General features: G+C 36.1%; 1 protein-coding gene across 8 annotated transcripts in view; it reads right to left on the reverse strand.

Annotated features, from left to right (window-relative positions):
• Window positions 1-18,754, reverse strand: part of LOC118745657 (epidermal growth factor receptor kinase substrate 8-like protein 2) — a 193,545-nt gene that overhangs the window by 108,974 nt on the left and 65,817 nt on the right. For all 8 annotated transcript variants that reach the window (XM_036479213.1, XM_036479211.1, XM_036479207.1 and 5 more), the window contains 3 exons: window positions 11,917-12,287; window positions 11,689-11,832; window positions 10,089-11,624 (listed from right to left, as the gene is read on the reverse strand). In XM_036479213.1, the coding sequence (XP_036335106.1) occupies window positions 10,089-11,624; window positions 11,689-11,832; window positions 11,917-12,246 (2,010 nt within the window). In that variant the 5' untranslated portion in view covers window positions 12,247-12,287. The remainder of the gene's footprint in view (window positions 1-10,088; window positions 11,625-11,688; window positions 11,833-11,916; window positions 12,288-18,754) is intronic.

Here is an 18,754-nt window from a genome sequence, read left to right on the forward strand (position 1 = left end):
ATGCTGCAGCTACACCGTACGTGACCCTTAACATGCGATAATCATTAGTAGGAAGTGATGGGTCTAAACGGCACACAATACGTTGTAGATCAGTTTGATCCCTTGAAACGTATACTTGTATAAAAATTTTCGCCACATCTACGTTAGGAGCGTACCGATGCGTTCTGAACCTTATTAAGATTGAAAACAGTGTAGGTTGTAACTGAGGCCCAACCATCAAGGCGTCGTTTAAAGAGTAGCCTGTTGCTGTTTTCGCGGATGCATTAAACACTACTCTTAATTTTATTGTAACACTGGATTTCTTAACAATGGAGTGATGTGGCATATAATAGAAATTTTGAGAGCAAACGGAATCTGGAACTTGCTCCTTTGTTTCATCTTCACCAATTCAGCCATAAAACGATTATACTGTTGTCTCAACTCCGGATTTTACGCGAACTTCCTTACCATACGTAACAGACTACAAACAGCAAGGATACGTGATACTAACAGTATAGCTCTACCCAGAATTAGAGCGTATGACGGTAGAGCGGTTGTCGGTAAGTGCACAGCTGTAAACTAGCCGCAGTGAAATCCGTCAGAGTAAACACAATTGCGGCGCACGACAGTTGTCATTTTGATTTCAAAATTATCATTAAAATTAAATATTGTTTCGGTACGTCCATGTGTTTAAATTTTCTGGAAATAAAAACTTGCCAATATAATAAAAATTACTACAACCAACACTCAATCAACATTGTGCCGTCCCCGCTGGGCGGTAAAAATAGAAATAAATTTAAATCAACCGAAAAACGTCGGCGGTAAAACCGCTGCCGCCGCAATTATGAGCCATTCCATATGCCTCTGTGAGTTTTAAATTTGACAGCGGTTAACCGTCGACCGCTTTACCGTCGTCCGCAGCCATTCTGGGTAGAACTTATGTCTGATTTTAATGGGAGTTTTACTATAAAACGGCCGTCTGATGCACGACGTAGGTTAAAGTCGAAGTGATCTTCGCAATGTTTCTCTTCCGTCATTAGGAACTTTTTTTCTAGGAGCTTCTTCTAACTCCCACAATTTGAATAGCGTAGGTTAGCATATTCCGAAGAGCGGGTGGAGATGTATCCACCTATCCGAATAGTGTCCAGCCAAAAACTGTGGCATAGGCGCACCTAGAGGACCCTTACGAATTTCCGGTATGATGAATTTTACCATTTCATCTACACCAATGAGGATATTTATGGAGCGTGAATTCATAAATTGCGAATCAGCCAGCGACAGATCATTTAAGTGTGGCCAATTAACAACAGGAACATTGCTGGTTGGCAGGTCGTTTGATATTTTACCAAGAATTAGAGCATTTCGCCACTAGACACGAATAGATGCGCGGGCTCAAAAGATTACCGCGAGAAAAGACGCATAAAAAAACTTCAGCGACGAAAGGCAGCAAAACCTAGTCCACGGGGAAGAAAGACGCAATAACTTATTTTCGCGGTCAATTATGTTTGCGGGTGTAATAGTATGTACATTCCCCAAAAAGTTTTTGAGGAATAATGCTGAAGTGCCAGTCCTTGGCTAGGTAGACATCTATTATTACGCGTCTTTCTTCGCCTTCAACTAGGTTTACGCGTCTTTTTTCGTCAGTGCGTCCTTTTTCGCCGTCAAAACAATGGCGCACCTTTATTCGTGTCTAGTGAAGACTTAGATGCTAAACTTAGCCTTCACCTTTACTTCACTTTTAGCTCGCCGACCGTTAGCAGAACCGATTCCTGTAACGATGACCGACGAAGACCTTTTTCGCAAATGTAAACGTTGAGTGCAAGATTCGGCGAGAAATGAAGCGTGAGAACCAGTGTCAAATAATACGCGTGCGGTTTCCCAGCGGCCGGAATAATCTTTGACGCTTACCATTGCTGTTGCGAGGAGAACTGCTTTCCACGTTGCATTTTGAGACTACTTTTTGGTTGTAGAGGATGCTGCATCGAACAAAATGTGGTTGTAATCAGTGGCGAGCACGGGCATCTCGGTGCCCCTCTCCTTTCCTCGTCGCGCTCTCTCCTATAAACTTCGAGTTGCCGCAACAAAAATTGCCTTGTGTAAATGAGCACTTATGATTTCTTTCTTTATGTATGTGCATAAAGGTGTATATGCATGCACAATGCTTGTAGCAGCCTTGACACTTTCCAAAGTTCGAACAATGTCAAAGGCGCTTAACTGTTCAGTGTTGTTGTAGTTATCACTGTTTTTTCGAAAAAATCAATCAATAAATAAATGTAAACTTCCTTGCTGATTGATGTATTCTGTCACGATTTTTTGTTTATTTGTTGTTATTTTAAGCAATCCGGTACGAAAGACTAGCTTTTTGTTGCGTTTATTCTTAGATTAAATCGAGTTAAACCACCGTTCCCTTTGACAATTCATTTATTACTGATTGAGCAGTACATGATGTAAGCAAAAATAGCTTAAAGCAAAGAGAGAGTAATGAAGCCAACACCTACCTTGTAATGGAAATCGAAGTATGTAAATATTTTAATGCCGTTGTAATGAAATGCGACGTTTATTTCGTTATCTATACTAATTATATAAAGAGAAGTCCCTTTTTTTTGTAACAGATAATCTCGCGAACGGCTGGTCCGATTTTCATGAAATTTTGTATATAAATAGCTTTCGGTAACCACCATGTTTTAGGCTAAAAAAAATTTACTTTTTTCGGGTAGGTGGACCAGGGACCGGTCTATTCGAAAAAATGTAATTATGGTCCGATTTGCTTAAAATTTGGTACGTAAGTAGCTTTTTAGCATATATTAGCATATATGATCCGTTTTTTTCCGAGAAGTGGACCAGGGACCGATCTATTCGCAAAAATCGTATTTACGGTCCGATTTGCTTAAAATTCGGTACGTAGGTAGCTTTTTAGCATATATTAGCATATATGATCAATTTTTTCTGAGAATTGGACCAGGGACCGATGTATTCGAAAAAATCTTATTATGGTCCGATTTGCTTAAAATTTGGTACGTAAGTAGCTTTTTAGCATATATTAGCATATATGATCCGTTTTTTCCGAGAAGTGGACCAGGGACCGATCTATTCGCAAAAATCGTATTTACGGTCCGATTTGCTTAAAATTCGGTACGTAGGTAGCTTTTTAGCATATAATAGCATATATGGTCCATTTTTTCAGAGAAGTGGACCAGGGACCGATCTATTCGAAAAAATCTTATTTACGGTCCGATTTGCTTAAAATTCGGTACGTAGGTGGCTTTTTGCCTGGATAAGCTTATAGATTCCTGTTTTCCAATTTTCATGCAATTTCGAATATAAATAGCTTTGAGCAACGACCATATCAAGGGACGTAGATTTTTTTGCGCCAATCAGAAACAACGGATACTGTCAAAATATAATTATAATATATAATAAATCTCAACTGATATATATTTTTAAAGCCGTTTTTTAGTTTTCGCAAGGCTCGAGAGCGGCTGAACCGATTTTTTTGAAACTGCCACCTGCCGCACGTGTCCCAAGGATGATTTTAGGCTTAAAAAAAATCTATATGTAAAGGAAAGTGTGCATGGTAGAGTTCTGGAACTTGGTATGGAGATATACGAAATCAATCGCATACCCTTGGAGAAAAATTTAAGCTATTGTAAAAAGGGGTGTGGCATCTCCCATACAAACCGAATTTTTCATATTGCATATCTTTGGAAATGTTTTGGTAGAGTTCTGGAACTTTGTATGGAGATGTACGAAATAAATCGCATATTATTGGAGAAAAATTGGAACTATTGGAAAAGGGGGCGTGGCATCTTCCATACAAACCAAATTTTTCATATTGCATATCTCTGGAGGTGTTCATGGTATAGTTCTGGAACTTGGTACGGAGATATACGCAATCAACTCTTGAGGAAAAATTGGAACTATTGGAAAAGGGGGTGTGGCATCTTCCATACAAACCGAATTTTTCATACTGCCTATCTTTGGAAGTGTTCATGGTAGAGTTCTAGAACTTGGTATGGAGATATACGAAATCAATAGCATACTCATGAAGAAAGAGGGCAGCTGTTGGAAAGGGGGGCGTGGCACCTCCCATATAAATCGAATTTTTATACTGAATATCTCTGAAAGTATGCATGGTACAGTACTGGAAATTCATGTGGAGATATGTATGTAGTTGAAATCAAGCCCATATTCATGGAGAAAATTTGGGCTATTTGAAAAGAGGGTGTGAGGCCTACTAACGTACCGACCTTTAGCTATCTTTGAATGTATTTTTTAATGCACCAACTATACTATAAAGCTTCTAGGACATTCACTATAGAACCGGGTTGCTGCCGCCAGGGAGTGAAGAGGAAAAAATGTATTTCGCTTTGCGAATAACCGTGCTATAAAATGCCGCACAACTGGAGAATTTCAAGAACTTCTTCACGGATATAACACTTTCCTTAGGTTATTTAAAGCGGCAAATGACCACCAAACCATAATCTTAGCAGACGAATGTGCCTATGAAAATTGTAAACGTGAATTGTTGGTGAAAATCTTGGACCAAAAAGTTTCAATAAAATATATAAAAATTTTGGGCGGGACGAAGTTCGCCGGGTCTGCTAGTAATATTATAATCACTAAACACAAGCAAATGGTGATGTTACCTCTTTTTAAATAAAAGTTTATTTAACTGTTTTTGAAAAAATATACATTTATACAGCTATTTTTGTCGAAGAATTTAGTTATCAGCTAAAAAATTTAGGGCAACACTGATTACAACACCTTTCAAACCATTTAGCCTGAAAGCATAGTGTAATAAGCAAAGTGAAATCAATATATGACATATTTATTTTTTATACGCTTATATGAGAACAGTTTTGTCATTGCGTTAACCCATTTGAAACTAGCAACATTATAAATTAATTTCAAAAAAAAAAAAAAAATTGATTTCAAATCAAAAAATAATTGTGTTTAGAAAGAACAAAAAAAAAATCGTTTAAAATGCCAGGTATGTTTCATGTGCCAACAGATGTTACGCAAGGAAGGGATGAATGCGTGTAGTGTTAAACTAACTGGATCATCGAAAGTTTGCGCTCTGCACTTCAAACCGAACGATATCATTTATGCAAGTATTAATGCCAAGAGAAGACGCCTCGATCCAGATTCAGTACCATCAAAGATGTTAACTGCTATTTTATCAGATGAGAGGTAATGATCAAAGTGTGGGTATGTTCTCAAATGCACTAGTGCAAAGGCATATCGTGAAAATAACGTCCAATAACTACAACCCCAGTGCGCCAAACAGATGTGAAGTATCGCATAAAATTTATACTTTCGCCATTTTAGTAATAATAGATTGTCCTGATTTGCAGTAATTAATTTGAGAAAGAATCATTAATCTTAATGTGCATTTATATACATATATGGGGAAATCTTTTGAGATGGGGACATTCTGCGTACTGGCATATTGTTTCCGAGACAAAGCAGCTGCACTGCCAAGTGCGGTTTATATACCTTCGTCAATACTATTTATATGTGAAAATATCAGTGAATAGTTATTCACAAAAACAAAATATGGTTTAATGACTAATTTATTTGCTAAAATCGAGAAAATCAGGAAATTTCTAGTGCAACTCGCATAAATTCTGAAAAAAAAATATTGAAAATATTGAAAAACACCCTATCACAGAATTTGGTTGAAGAACGCCCTATCTCAGAAGTCGGTTCGAAAGAGGGTTAATGTAAACAAATATACGAATTGTTTACATTTAAATTTTCAAATAAGCGTACGTCAAATATTGATTTCACTTTGTTTATTACATTATGCCTGAAAGCACGTATTGAAATATGAGCATCATACTTATCGCTATTAAAAGTGAAAGTACACAACGTGCATTGCGTCGCAGTCATCGTCACCGGCAGTTGTCAAAAAAATTTAAAAGATTTATTTGTATGAAGTAAGTTACATGTACAAAGTTGATGGAGCCGGTGGCGCACAAACTAGCTCAACTTTCAACTTTGCTTATGCATTTGCGTCAAGTGACAACTATTCTGTGTTTTGTTTACATGTTTGAACGTAAATTTTTCCAGTTTGTGAAAGTTTTTTGATTTATGGAAAACCGAAATTTTAAAAATGATGGAGGAATACCTAATAGAAGAAGTGCAAAAGTAAAACGCAAATTTTGCAAAGATTAGCAGCGAGTTTATGATATTTCGGACACAACGTCAAACGGATAGTGTGTAACTTGGCGCATAAGCACCGTTGACGGTGATGGTGACGGTGACCGTGACGGCGACGCAATGGATGGTATGTACTTTCACTTTAATTCAATTACCCTACAAACAGTCTATCAGAATGCATTGAATATTATACTCGCCGTCCCTTTTACTATTAATCAGTGTTGGGCAAATTTTAATTGTACAGACAATAAACAATTAATTTATTGTCAACTGTGGTGTGAGTTTTACTAAAAATTAATGATTACAAATGCCTACCATACGTGGATATGATAGCCATCCACATCCCAGGCCTGTGCTGTATTTGTTGTTTTATTTATAATTAGGTTAATTGTTATCAAAAAAGTAATTAATTGTAATTAATTTAATTGCTGTACGCAACTAAAAGTTTAATTTCAATTGCAATTACTTTTTTTATTCAATTAACAAGATGATTAAAACTTTAATTGAATAACGCCCAACACTGCTATTAATTCAGTGCTTGACTGTTAATCCAAATGATTGCTACATGCATGTCTGGAAATATGCATAGATTTTTCAAAGATTAAAAATTAAAAAATTTCATTTTTGAAACGATAATGCGAAAACTGATTACATACAATAGTGTAGGAGATAATTCTATTTGACGAAAATTCTACTAAAAGATTCTTCTCTACGAAAATTCTACTTTATTGCCAGTCGAAAACAGGGTTTTGTAGCAGGAACTCTTTAATTAGTATTTTAAATTGTAAATTGCTAGCGCCTCGTACTTGTTCTGGCAGCTTGTTGAAAGTTTTAACGCCGTAGTTCCTCATTGATTTAGTACTTCTTTCAGTTCTAAAACACTTGGTCCTCATGTCACGTTGATTCCGAAAATTATAGACGGGAATTTGTGTGTAATTAATATCAGTATTGTGTTTGATTAGGTTATTTTTAATTTTATAAACAATGATAAGTGTTTGCAAGATACAAAAACGATTATCGTCCAGTCTGCAAGTATATAGGCTTCTGGACGGGTAGGGATAAATCTATACAAGTAAATCCAAGTACATACTCGATTCTTTTCTCAATTTACCAAGTATTTTTGTACTTGATACTTTTTACTCCGACCCAAGTAGGTATCGAAAAAAAGTACTTGTATCGGAAGCGCAAAACTTATTATGCTTCAGCATCTTCTTTGAAAAGTAACCCATTAGAGGAATTGGAAGATATGCGCAATACATTTCCACAGCTATATAAGCAAGACCGTCTATACATAACGGTTGTTGGGTCATCTGTCCCTTGCGAGAGGCTTTTCTCAAAAACAGGTACAACTATATCAAAACCACGAAACCAACTTTCATGAAAACACTTGGAGAAGTTGATAATTTCGGGAAACATAACAAAAAAGGGAAATAACTCCATATTTTATATGAAAAAAACTTTATCTATTAATCTTGTAAAAATGTATTCTATTGTTTTTGAAATCAAATACTGTACAAAAATAATTGTTGTCTTAAATTTTTGTATGAAAAAATATTAAAGGATAAATAATCTTGTAAAAAAACATATTGTTTGTGTAAAAAATACAATTACTTTGAAAAAATATGCAAACTCGTACTCTATGTACAAGTACTCGATAACTTTCCGATACTGAGTAGGTATCGATACCTTGTTTGATACAAGTACAAGTACTGATTTGAGTAATACCTTGATGGTATCGACTTATCCCTATGGACGGGGTCTGCTTTTGATTAGAACTGAGAGAAGAAGCATAAATATTCGTATCTGACAAGAACAAAGAGTTGCTGGATCAGTTCTGGCCGTCCAAACTTCAAATACGTTTTGCTAAATAAAGTCGATTTTTTGCACAACTAAATATGTAGAACAGGGTAGCCAACTCAGTTTTGAGAATTTTGCCCGAAATTTCGTAAAATTCCCCACCTATAGATATCTCCTTACTTACAAAAAAAAAATATGTATTTTGATATATTATTGATCTTTCTGTTTATTTTATTTTTAAACGTAATCCATCTATGTATTGATAAACTAAACCAAACTTTTATAAAGTTAGTTAAAAAATAATGAATAAAAAATATTTATGTAATATTTACATACATGCAGTGCGAAAAAATTTTACTCGAACCAATTATTTTTTTTGTTAATTAATTTGAGTTATTTTTTTATAAAAATATAGTTCATTCTTTAACAAAAACCATATAAATCCAGGTTTCAAACTTTGTGAAATATTTGAAAAAAAAATTCAACAAACTTTCGTACAAATTTCGAGCTTTTTAATTGGATTTTCTAGAAATATTTTAAGTATGCAGTTTTGTAGCCCACTCAATTCTAGAATAATAAACAGCAAGTTTCAAATGGCTAAACATTTTCTTTTTAGGATTTTTTCCGAAGTTGTTGCGGGTTTCTTCCATATAAAAATAAATTATGTTTATTCGCTATATGAAAGCAAATGCTACAAAGAAAATTCTAAAAAATCAACGGTAATTTTTAGCCATTTGTAACTTTATTATACTAGAATTGAGCGAGCTGAAATTCCCCACAAAGACGGTCCATTCCCCTATTCCCCACGTAAACTGAAATTCCCCGCAAATCGGGGAATTCCCCACGAGTTGGCTTCCCTTATCTAGAATCTTCAACCGCAAGGATCGGGAAGCTTGAAGTATTCGTAGCAGGGCATGAACAATATATTTGCTTACGAATCTAAAATCAGTCTATTTATCTCTAAAATTGTGCTATGGATCAACAAAGTCGTTAGGGGAAAAATCGTCTGCATTTGATACGCTGGAAAAAATGACTGGTGGACAGTAAGCTGAGTTTAAAGGAGAAATTCAAGGGAACATTATATTCCTGTAAGGATAAAGGTACACCGAAACTGATCTGCAATCTTTTTATTGTCAGTATTTCTGAGGTGCCTGATGAAATTCCAGTAGAAGCGATTGAAATGCAATACGGTATCAACTTGAAAAATGCATGCGAAGTAGGAATTATTCTTTAAGCTTTCTGAGCCCAAAGAGGCTATTTCTTTTCCAGTGATTCGAAAAATTCCCTTAAAAAAAAAATTGTGTAAATTTAGCTAAAAGGTAGGTTACTGATTTCCTACCTTATTATTCGCGGAATTACATGCTCGATTATTCACCGAATAGTTTGATTAAATTTCGGACTTCTTAGAGTGTAATATAGCTGCTGTGGTGTGCGTAAATTTACTACGAAAGTGTGTACAAGCTACAAAATACACATCTGCTGTTTGATTTCACCCATAGAATTGTGTAAAGACACTAACAAAAAGGATTTTTACACACAAAAATGTGTAAACGAGAAAAATACGTATTCATCGTCTAAATTTACCAAAAAATTTAAAAAATAAACAAAAATATACTCGATTTATAGTCGCATTTTTAAAAAGATTTTTTAGAGTGTTGCATTATGTTACCTTACTATGTTTTCATCGATATCCTATCTGATAATTAGAAATAAGCACCGAAGGAGGTTAGATGCCACTGCCGACATACGTTTGGCTTTGAGTAGTACTGAATCAAGGATTCCTAAGTTAATAAAAAGTATGTAGTAACAAAAATCGCCCTCAAATTATGATATATTATTATCATTGTAATGTAAAAATTTCATAAAATTGGTAAAACACGGATATCTTCGAATATTTTTATGCGTGTTTTATTTATAGATAGAACGAGCCTTTGTTCATTTACACTTACTATATATCCAAATAACTTGTGGTCTGCCAAAAGACAGAAATTTGGTCAAAAAGTCCTACGTCATTAAAAGGTTAAGATCCACTATTCTAGACAAACATTTTAATAAGCTACTCCTCCAATTCGACACACACGTACAAACATACGTATTTATTAGCACAGACGAATAGCAGCGAGTCTTTTTTTAAAAAACCCTATACTCACCTCCAAGTATTCACCACGAACGACACTAAGTTCTTTATCGTTGTTAGCTGTACGTGGATATGTGACTAGGACAATTTTCGCACCAGCTGCTTGCAAATCCTCTAGCCAGGCCTCGAGCATTTGCTCATCATTGGTATTGTTTTCTCGACCAGAAAGTTCGGAAACTACGTTCATATTGCGAACGCCTACGTTGCTTCTGCTGTCCCTTGTGTGCAATTGTTGCATACCGATTGCGATTTCTTGAATGCCTGGGGCGTTATTATTGTTCACTGGTAAACCGTGTGGGCCTGGGACGTTTCGCTCAATCGAATCAACTGAAATTTCGCTACGGGAGCTGAAATCCCCGGGCACACCCTCGGCAGCACTGCCTATACCGCAGGCTGCAGCCAGCCGATCGCCACCACGCTCGTAATTGCCAGCATATTTCTCACTAGGTGCATTTGTTTCGTACTCATCGGGCTGTGCGATATGTAACGATGCGCCGCTCAAATTGTTACTGACACCTTCCAAGCGTCCATTCACACCACTATGCCCGCCATGAGGAGCATGCAAATTCGCTTGGGATTCCAGTCGACGCTTACTGATGTTTGTTGGCGTACTAGGTGTTTCCAATTCGTCGATAACCAAAAAATCTGGAGACCATCCATCCATGAATACCGGATGGTATGAGCCGACGTCGTTTTTCCACTGGTCTCGTGGTATTATCCAGGCGTCGCCAAGGGAACGCCATAGCTCGGTTTCTTTGCTCGTGACACAGTTAATTAAGAGATTTATGGCTTCACGTGTAAGCAGAGGATTAACTACGCGTGTTGGCAACTGGGACTCATAATAAGTATCACTTGACGCTTCCACGATAAGTGCCAATGGTGTGAATAAGAAATGAACTAGCTCGGGTGCATTCGGATCATGAATGTGTGCTTTCAACTTGGCCAGCAAGTTAAACGACAGCTTGAATTTGGCGAATATATCGATAAATTCTTTTTCGTGAGGTGGTCGAGTACGGAGTGTTAGCAGCCCCTCGCCCGGATCTTTTTTCTTTGTTTTGCGGTTACGTCGCCGACGCTCAAGCTCACGGGAAGCTGCAGCCGCATGCTGCAGGCGTGCTATGAACTTTTCAATATCATCAAAGCAATGGTTCAAAACGGTTACATCACGCTCATATTTATCACTGGACGTCGAGCTGGTTTCGTCGTTCAACGCCCCCTGTTCCGAATCAGTTTCGCCATTCCCGCCACCGCCCCCTCCACTTGTTTCTGTCATTGGGTTGCGAACATGTAAGCCATATTGATCTATGCTGTTGCGTGATGGCGTAATTATACCGCCGCTGTGGTGGTTATGGAGTTGCTGCACCTGCTGCTCGCGGATCGAAGAAGCGGGTAATGGCTTAGGCATACCACTGGTTGGAGTTCCACTGCCGCCTTTTTGGCCTAGCTGATGGTGCTGTTGCAGTATGTCCTCTCGCTGTTGTGTTACCATTTTCCCACTTCTCAGAGTTTTCAAATCTTCAACCAAATGCACAGCGGATACGTTTTGTGACTACATGCAGTTTTAAAATTAATACAGTTTAAAAAATTACCTAATGCATTTCCAAAATACTGACCTGGAATATATGCATTTCTGAACGGGAACCACTCCCACCGGTGACGATGAATACTAAAATATTGTTGTATAATTCCATGGCATCTGTGGATGTAAATGCTGTAGGTTCCTGTATAAGAGCCGCTGGAAACCGTTCAATTATATTCTAAAAATTAGATGAGAAGAGAAAAATCAATCAGTGCACAGTTAAAGAATTGGAGAGACATATTTTAGAGTCAATGTTATTTACCCCAGTTTCATAGTCCATTATAAGCACCCATTGGTAGTCCAAGCATAATTGCATTTTCTGTGACCAAATGCCAGTAGTTTTTTCCAACTGTAGTAGTCGCCGCATGCCATCAGCTGGGTAAATGATTCCGGACTCCTTATTCACCGTGAAGGTGGCTAAATGTTCGAGGAGATATATAGGCTTGTCATGAGCGTCACTATTGGCGCGCTCTTCACCACTTCGGGAGTCACGTTCGTCGTCGGAATATTCATTGGAACCTACTTCACCGGCAATGCCGCATAGACTACCACCAACCGCATTATTGCCTCCGTTTGAGTTGTGATACGCCATGTTGGAAGGATCTCATTAACGCAAGATTCAAGTTACTCTCGCTGAAGAGAAAATGAAAATTTACAAAATCTTGAAAGCATAAAAGCTATTCGGCATATGAGGGAAATTCAGGCATAAAATGTCATTATTCCTAACATCTAGAAATCTGGGAGTGTTAGTCATTCGATAACTCTACTTTTTAGAGTACTGAACGCAATTGCCGTTTTTCCACCCCCGTATTTCACTCAAATAGCTCGCCGCTTTGATCGTAGGTGCCACTTATCGAAGCATCCTTTTTACACTGAAAGTGGAACCATGGGAGATTTTCTTGTTTTTAACATCTGTCAGTAATATTTACAGATCAAATGTAAAAACCTCAACCATTAGACATGGTCCCTACAGTGTTGTGTCCCTACCCTACTTTTTTAAATTTGTATATGCGAAAATATCCAAAAACCAAATGATTTGACGTCGGTCTATGGAATTTATGACCTATGCCCAAGAGTTCACAATTACATCTATGAGATTTCTCACTTATTAGCTTCAAGGGGCCTTACGAATTTTTGGCGACGCATTTACAAAATGAATATTGGAGGCCAAGCTGCTGTTAGATACTTAGGTCCACATGACTATGAATTCCGACAGTTAATATCCTAATAGAGGTGGCTTCGATAGCTTGCTACCCTCATCAGCGCACACAACCGCAATCGCATACAAAGAACAGTCCCGTAACAAAGTCCACTAAACCCACGCCGGCAGTAGTTGGGGTAAAGGCCAGTATGCAGCTCTCAAGAAAAGCAAAAACTCCATATGAAATGACGTACCAAAAATGGCTAGAAAATTTTCTTGAGTCAAATTTTCTTAAGGCAGTACGCAGTTCTTAAGAAATTTGCTACGCTTTTTACTACGGTTTTCTAAAGTTTTTTGTGCAAAAAGAGCACAAGGCAACCCAGGTTTGTAACAGAAATATATGCCCGTTCCATTATTTCTTGAGGAGAGAGTAAGGCAACAGGCTCAGATGTCAAAATTCCTTGGACACACACTTGAAATAATGGCAATTTTTTCATTATCGTTGTATCGTTGTAGAAAGGTTGTTGACAACATACATACATATAAAAGTTGCGTTCCTTATCTCCCAGAAATAGTCAGAAAAAGTCCGAAGTAGTCAGATTTAGTCCAAAAAGCGTTCCTCCGTTCATTGATATAGTAAATGTTTATTGTGCTTGTGCTTGTGTGAATGTGTTTTGTACATACATTTCTATTCTTATTTGACGTTAGTTTTGTTGTTGCCATTCTTTGGATTTTGCTTACGCTCTTGCATTTTGACTCTTTTCAGATTTTAGTCCGAAAAGATAAGGAATGGACCTAAAGCTATTGGTTCTCAATTACGTTGCAGAAATATCAGCCCGTAGTTATAGTCGAAAGTTAAAACCTCTTCTAGTTAAAATTAATCTTTAAGTTTAGAGCAGGCTTTAAGTTTTAGTCAGTTATAGACATTTTAGGGGCAGGTTTTTGTTAGATTGACACAAAATAGGCCCATTAATATAAAATGAAAAAAGTAACCAATCGGCATTAGGAAAACTTTGTTATTTTAGCAATTTCACCCTGTGTCAACTGACTTTTATAAATAATTTTGAAAATGGCGCAGAAAACTGTAAGTAAATAACAAATTTTTGTAAAATATAATTTATTAACGTAAATAATTTAATTTTTATAGGAAGTGAAAAGAATTTGTGAATTCGTTAATTGGACTGCTGCTGAAAAGACCTGCTAGCGGTCCTTGTATGTTTTCCTATTTCTGGTTGCGATTGTATCATCCAAAATCGCAAAATCTCGAAATATCCTTTGATTGGGAAGCATATTCTTCAAATTAAGACCACTTTTGTATTTTCTCCGCAAATTTTGACAGGAAAACGTCTACTTAGAGTACGCTTTTAAGATTTTAAAACCTCGTCAACATCATTTTAAATTTAAAACGCCGATTTAAAGTGAAAAGGTTTTTACGTTGACTATGACAGTGTTGAAAGAGTGTTTATCTTAATATACAGTTTTAAATGTTAAAACCTGCCTCTAAGTTGTCTATAACTATGGGCCATTGTCACCGAGTACACTTAAGATGCAGTGGATGATGTTAAACCATGTTCTGACCAACAACGTAAACACTTTGAAAACGAGTTTTGGGATTGTGGGCTGAAGGCTGTTCACACCGGCTGCTAGTGTTTTCGTTGACATTTCTTACATCCTTTGTTTGCAGTTTGGCTATAAAAAAATACTTTTCTTAAAGTTTCTTCTCATTAGCAATCTTTTTCTTTTATTCTTATTTTCATTTGGCCAGTCAACTAGCAATAAATCCGAAGTGGTATATTAAAGATGATAAAATATGACTTCCACTTCGATGAATAATCGAGAAAAAACTAGTGCAGACACCGATTGGATGAGTGGAACGTGAGTTTTCAAGTAGTTTTCAGCGAAAACTGGTTTTCGTTTGACAGATTTTACATGGACGAAAACACAAGTTTTAGGTCGAAAACCAGTTTTAGCAACGAAAACATGTGTTCGATGTGTTCGAAATTTCAAACAGGTGGTAACCAAACCTTCTTCAATTTCTTTCGTCTGACAGCCAAATTGTGATACATATTTAAATTACCTTACTCAACGTAGGTGTTACATTTTTAAACAGATGGCAACCCTTATTATTATATTCAAGAAATAAAGCCTTTTCAACCCCCTTTCGATTGATACTTAATCTCTTAATAACCCATCTAACTTTTTAGACGTGGCAACCTCTTCAAACATTCTTAATGTTTAAACTAAAGGTTTTTTAACACTCTTTCGCTTGACACCTGTATTTTCATATTTCAAATAACTTGTGTAATAAAATTCGACTTCTCGAACAATTGGCCACCCTTTTCAAACTAGTTTCACGCTAAAACCTCCAAAATATCCTTCGTCTGACATTGTGATACATATTTTAACTAACTGTTGAATTAAATTGAATTTTATTTTTTAAACGTATGGGAACCCCTAAGTATAGTTCATAAATTAAGCAATATTTTAATAATTCATTTGACTTATTAAATAATTTGAATTTAACGGAAATCCTCTTTAAACACCTCAAAAATATTCTTAGCATTCAAACTAAAGATTTCTTAACAATCTTTTGTTTAGATATTTTAATAGTTAAGTTAAGAAACAAAGCTCCTCAAACCCATTTCGATTAATACCAATTTTGTAGTAATTGGTTTACATTTTTAATAGTTTGAATTAATTTTCTTAAAGGTGGCAACTCTTTTTGAAAAAGTGAAGCTTTATTGGACATCTACCGACCAAAGAGCGTGAGAGACGTGGCAATATATTTCGCATGCAATATATTTCGAAAAGGCTGTCAAATTGGGAAATTTCAGAAAGCAGTCACACCTTGCATGTAAAGCGTATTTCGAAAGAGATTTTTTTATTTCCGAAAGGCGAATTGCAAATTGCTAGTGAAATATATTTCCGAAATCGTATTGTGCGCTTTGAGTTGCAGTCACACCTTGCAACTTTCATTTCTGAAACTGATTTCCGAAAAGTGACAAAAAGGTCTTTCTGGCTGTTCACACATGGAAATAAAATTTCTCTTTCTCAATTTGACAGTGAATTGTGTGGAAAAGTTGGAAATATTTATGTCTGACACGCTCCAAGCCTTTTAATTTGACACCTCAATTTTGAAAATCGAACGAACGGTGCAGATCTGATGCCCTGGGCAAAAATCCTTTAGCGTATTATATATACATATATAGATTTCTAACCAAAAGTGGCACTTTTCAAAAAAATTAAATAAACTGTTTGTGCGCATGTTCGCTGTGTGCCAAATGTACCAAGCTGCGTTAAGGGCCAATTTCAAATGAATATTTAAACGGAACTTGAGTTTAATTGTGGATTGTTGTTTAAATACCATTTACTTAGGGCTTACACCGGACAATACTGTCATGACAATAGCAATAAATGCACACTTTTTCACTTATACATGCATACTTCTTCAATTGTCTCAATCATTGTCTTGATTAATTTGAAGACAGTAAATCGGACAATGATTTGACGTATACAGACAATAATTTTGACACCTTGTGCAAGAAAGAAGAGAAATTCATAACAAAATAACTATAATGATTAAAGAGACGCTGGTGTGTATGCAATTTTGTCTCTTCTTTTTATACCCGAGCGCACTTGTGCACAAGGGTATTATAACTTTGTTCACATAACGGTTGTTTGTAACAGGCAAAACGAATCGAGATAGATATAGACAAATGTATACATAAATGATCAGAATGAAAAGAGAAATCGATTAAGCGGTGACTGTCTGTCCGTCCGTCCGTCCGTCCGTCTGTGCACACGATAACTCGAGTAAAAATTGAGATATCTTAACGAAACTTGGTACGTGAACTTCTTTTGGGCGTGGGACGGATGGTATTGAAAATGGGCGAAATCGGATAATAACCACGCCTACCTCCCATATAACGGTAATTTTAAGAAATACGAAAACTGCGATATTTTAGTAACTACTGAAGATAATTCACTCAAAATTGATACTTACAATGAGTTTCAGACGGAAAACATGAATATTATAAATTTTTGGAAAATGGGCGTAGCCACGCCCACTTATGGTTACATGTGTATATCTTGGTAACCGCTACATCAATTTCTTCCAAACTTGGCACAGTTGTTGGCCTTAGTACAGCATACTAAATGGCTAAAAATTTTACAAATCGGACAATAACCACGCCTACCTCCCATATAACGGTAATTTTCAGAAAAACTAAAACTGCGATATTTTAGTAACTACTGAAGATAATTCACTCAAAATTGATATTTGCAATGAGTTTTAGACGAAAAATAAGAATATTATATTGTATATCTTGGTAACCGCTACACCAATTTCTTCCAAACTTGGCACAGTTGTTGGTCCTGGTACAGCATACCAACTGGCCGAAAATTTCCCATACCATACCAACTGGCCCACATCCCATATAACGGTAATTTCGAGAAATACAAAATCTTCGATAAATCAGTAAATATTGAAGCTAATTTATTCAAAATTGATGATTGCAACAATTCTTTACCAAGAAATACGTTTATGATAAAATTTTGGAAAATGGGCGGGGCCCCGCCCACTTATGATCACTATATGTATCTCGCTAACCGTTCTAGCAATTTGTACCAAGCTCGGTATGGTTATTGTGCTTGCCACATAAAAGCAAACCGTTGAAAATTGTTGAAATCGGACTAAAATTGAGGCCGCTTTTCATATAACGGTAAATTTCAGATATGCTTGAAATTTCAATATTTCGAAATTTAAGGACGCTAATTTACTTAAAATGTATACACCCCGGCTTATCATGTAGCGGTAGCTTTCGGAAAGGTGGAAAACATATATTTAATACTTGCGCCGGGTATTTAATGTTCGGCTCCGCCCGAACTTAGACTTTCTTACTTGTTTATTGTTTAGTTTTTAACTCAAATAGCCCGCGCGAAATTCGTATTTCTGCAACTTATAATTATAAATAATTATCATTATAAATAAAAATAATGATCGATATCGGGTGAGATTTGAAGAGCAGGCAGATTTTTGACCCAAGAGGGCCGGTTCTAATACCTAAAAAATCCTTTGGCGTATTATACATATACATATATAGATTTTTAAACAAAAGTGGTACTTTTCCAAAAAATTAAATAAACTGTTTGTGCGCATGTTCGCTGTGTGCCAAATGTACCAAGCTGCGTTAAGGGCTAATTTCAAATGAATATTTAAACGACACTTAAGTTTAATTGTGGATTGTTGTTTAAATGCCATTAAGCTTTCGTTGGATTTCAGATCAACTTTCTTTAAATATGTCAAACAATTGGCATCACTGCTGCTTGTTCCTTGAAATAGTTGTTGCATTTGCTTGTTTGTTTACATTTTGTGCTGAACAGCTGATTGTTTTTGGTGGGATTGATTAAAAAAACACAGGGTTGCATATCTTATATTTAATTAGCCAATATTGGCCATTTAAGTGCAGATTAAACGTATGATCTGAAAATGAAAAGTGGAAGTTAATCAACAATCTCTACTTAAGTAGGCCATCTGAAATTGGGCCTAAGTGCTTAAATTATTGAAAACAACGGGCCACGGGCAACAGCCAGTGTTGCCACTTTTACCCAAAACGTCTATCAAATCAGTTTCCAAACTACCAATAATTTTTTCATCCTAAAACGATTTCTTGATTTTACGGGGGTTTAGCTGCACAAATTAGAAGTAAAAATTAAAATACCAAATAATTAAAGTCTTGGTTAACAATTCATACCAAACTTTGAAGTTAAACAAAAGAAATCGGACCTTTAAATAAAATTAATTACGTGTTGTATAAATAATACTTTTATAAAATATGTAAATATATTTGAAAATAATTCAGTTCATATGAATTATTTATAGTATTTGAAAAAAAAACAATTTCAGACATCTTCATCTTCGTCTTCATCTTCATCTTCATCTTCATCTTCATCTTCATCT

This window comes from Rhagoletis pomonella, unplaced genomic scaffold (assembly GCF_013731165.1).
Source record: "Rhagoletis pomonella isolate Grant_MI unplaced genomic scaffold, Rhpom_1.0 Rhpom_scaffold_00009, whole genome shotgun sequence".
Taxonomy (NCBI): domain Eukaryota; kingdom Metazoa; phylum Arthropoda; class Insecta; order Diptera; family Tephritidae; genus Rhagoletis; species Rhagoletis pomonella.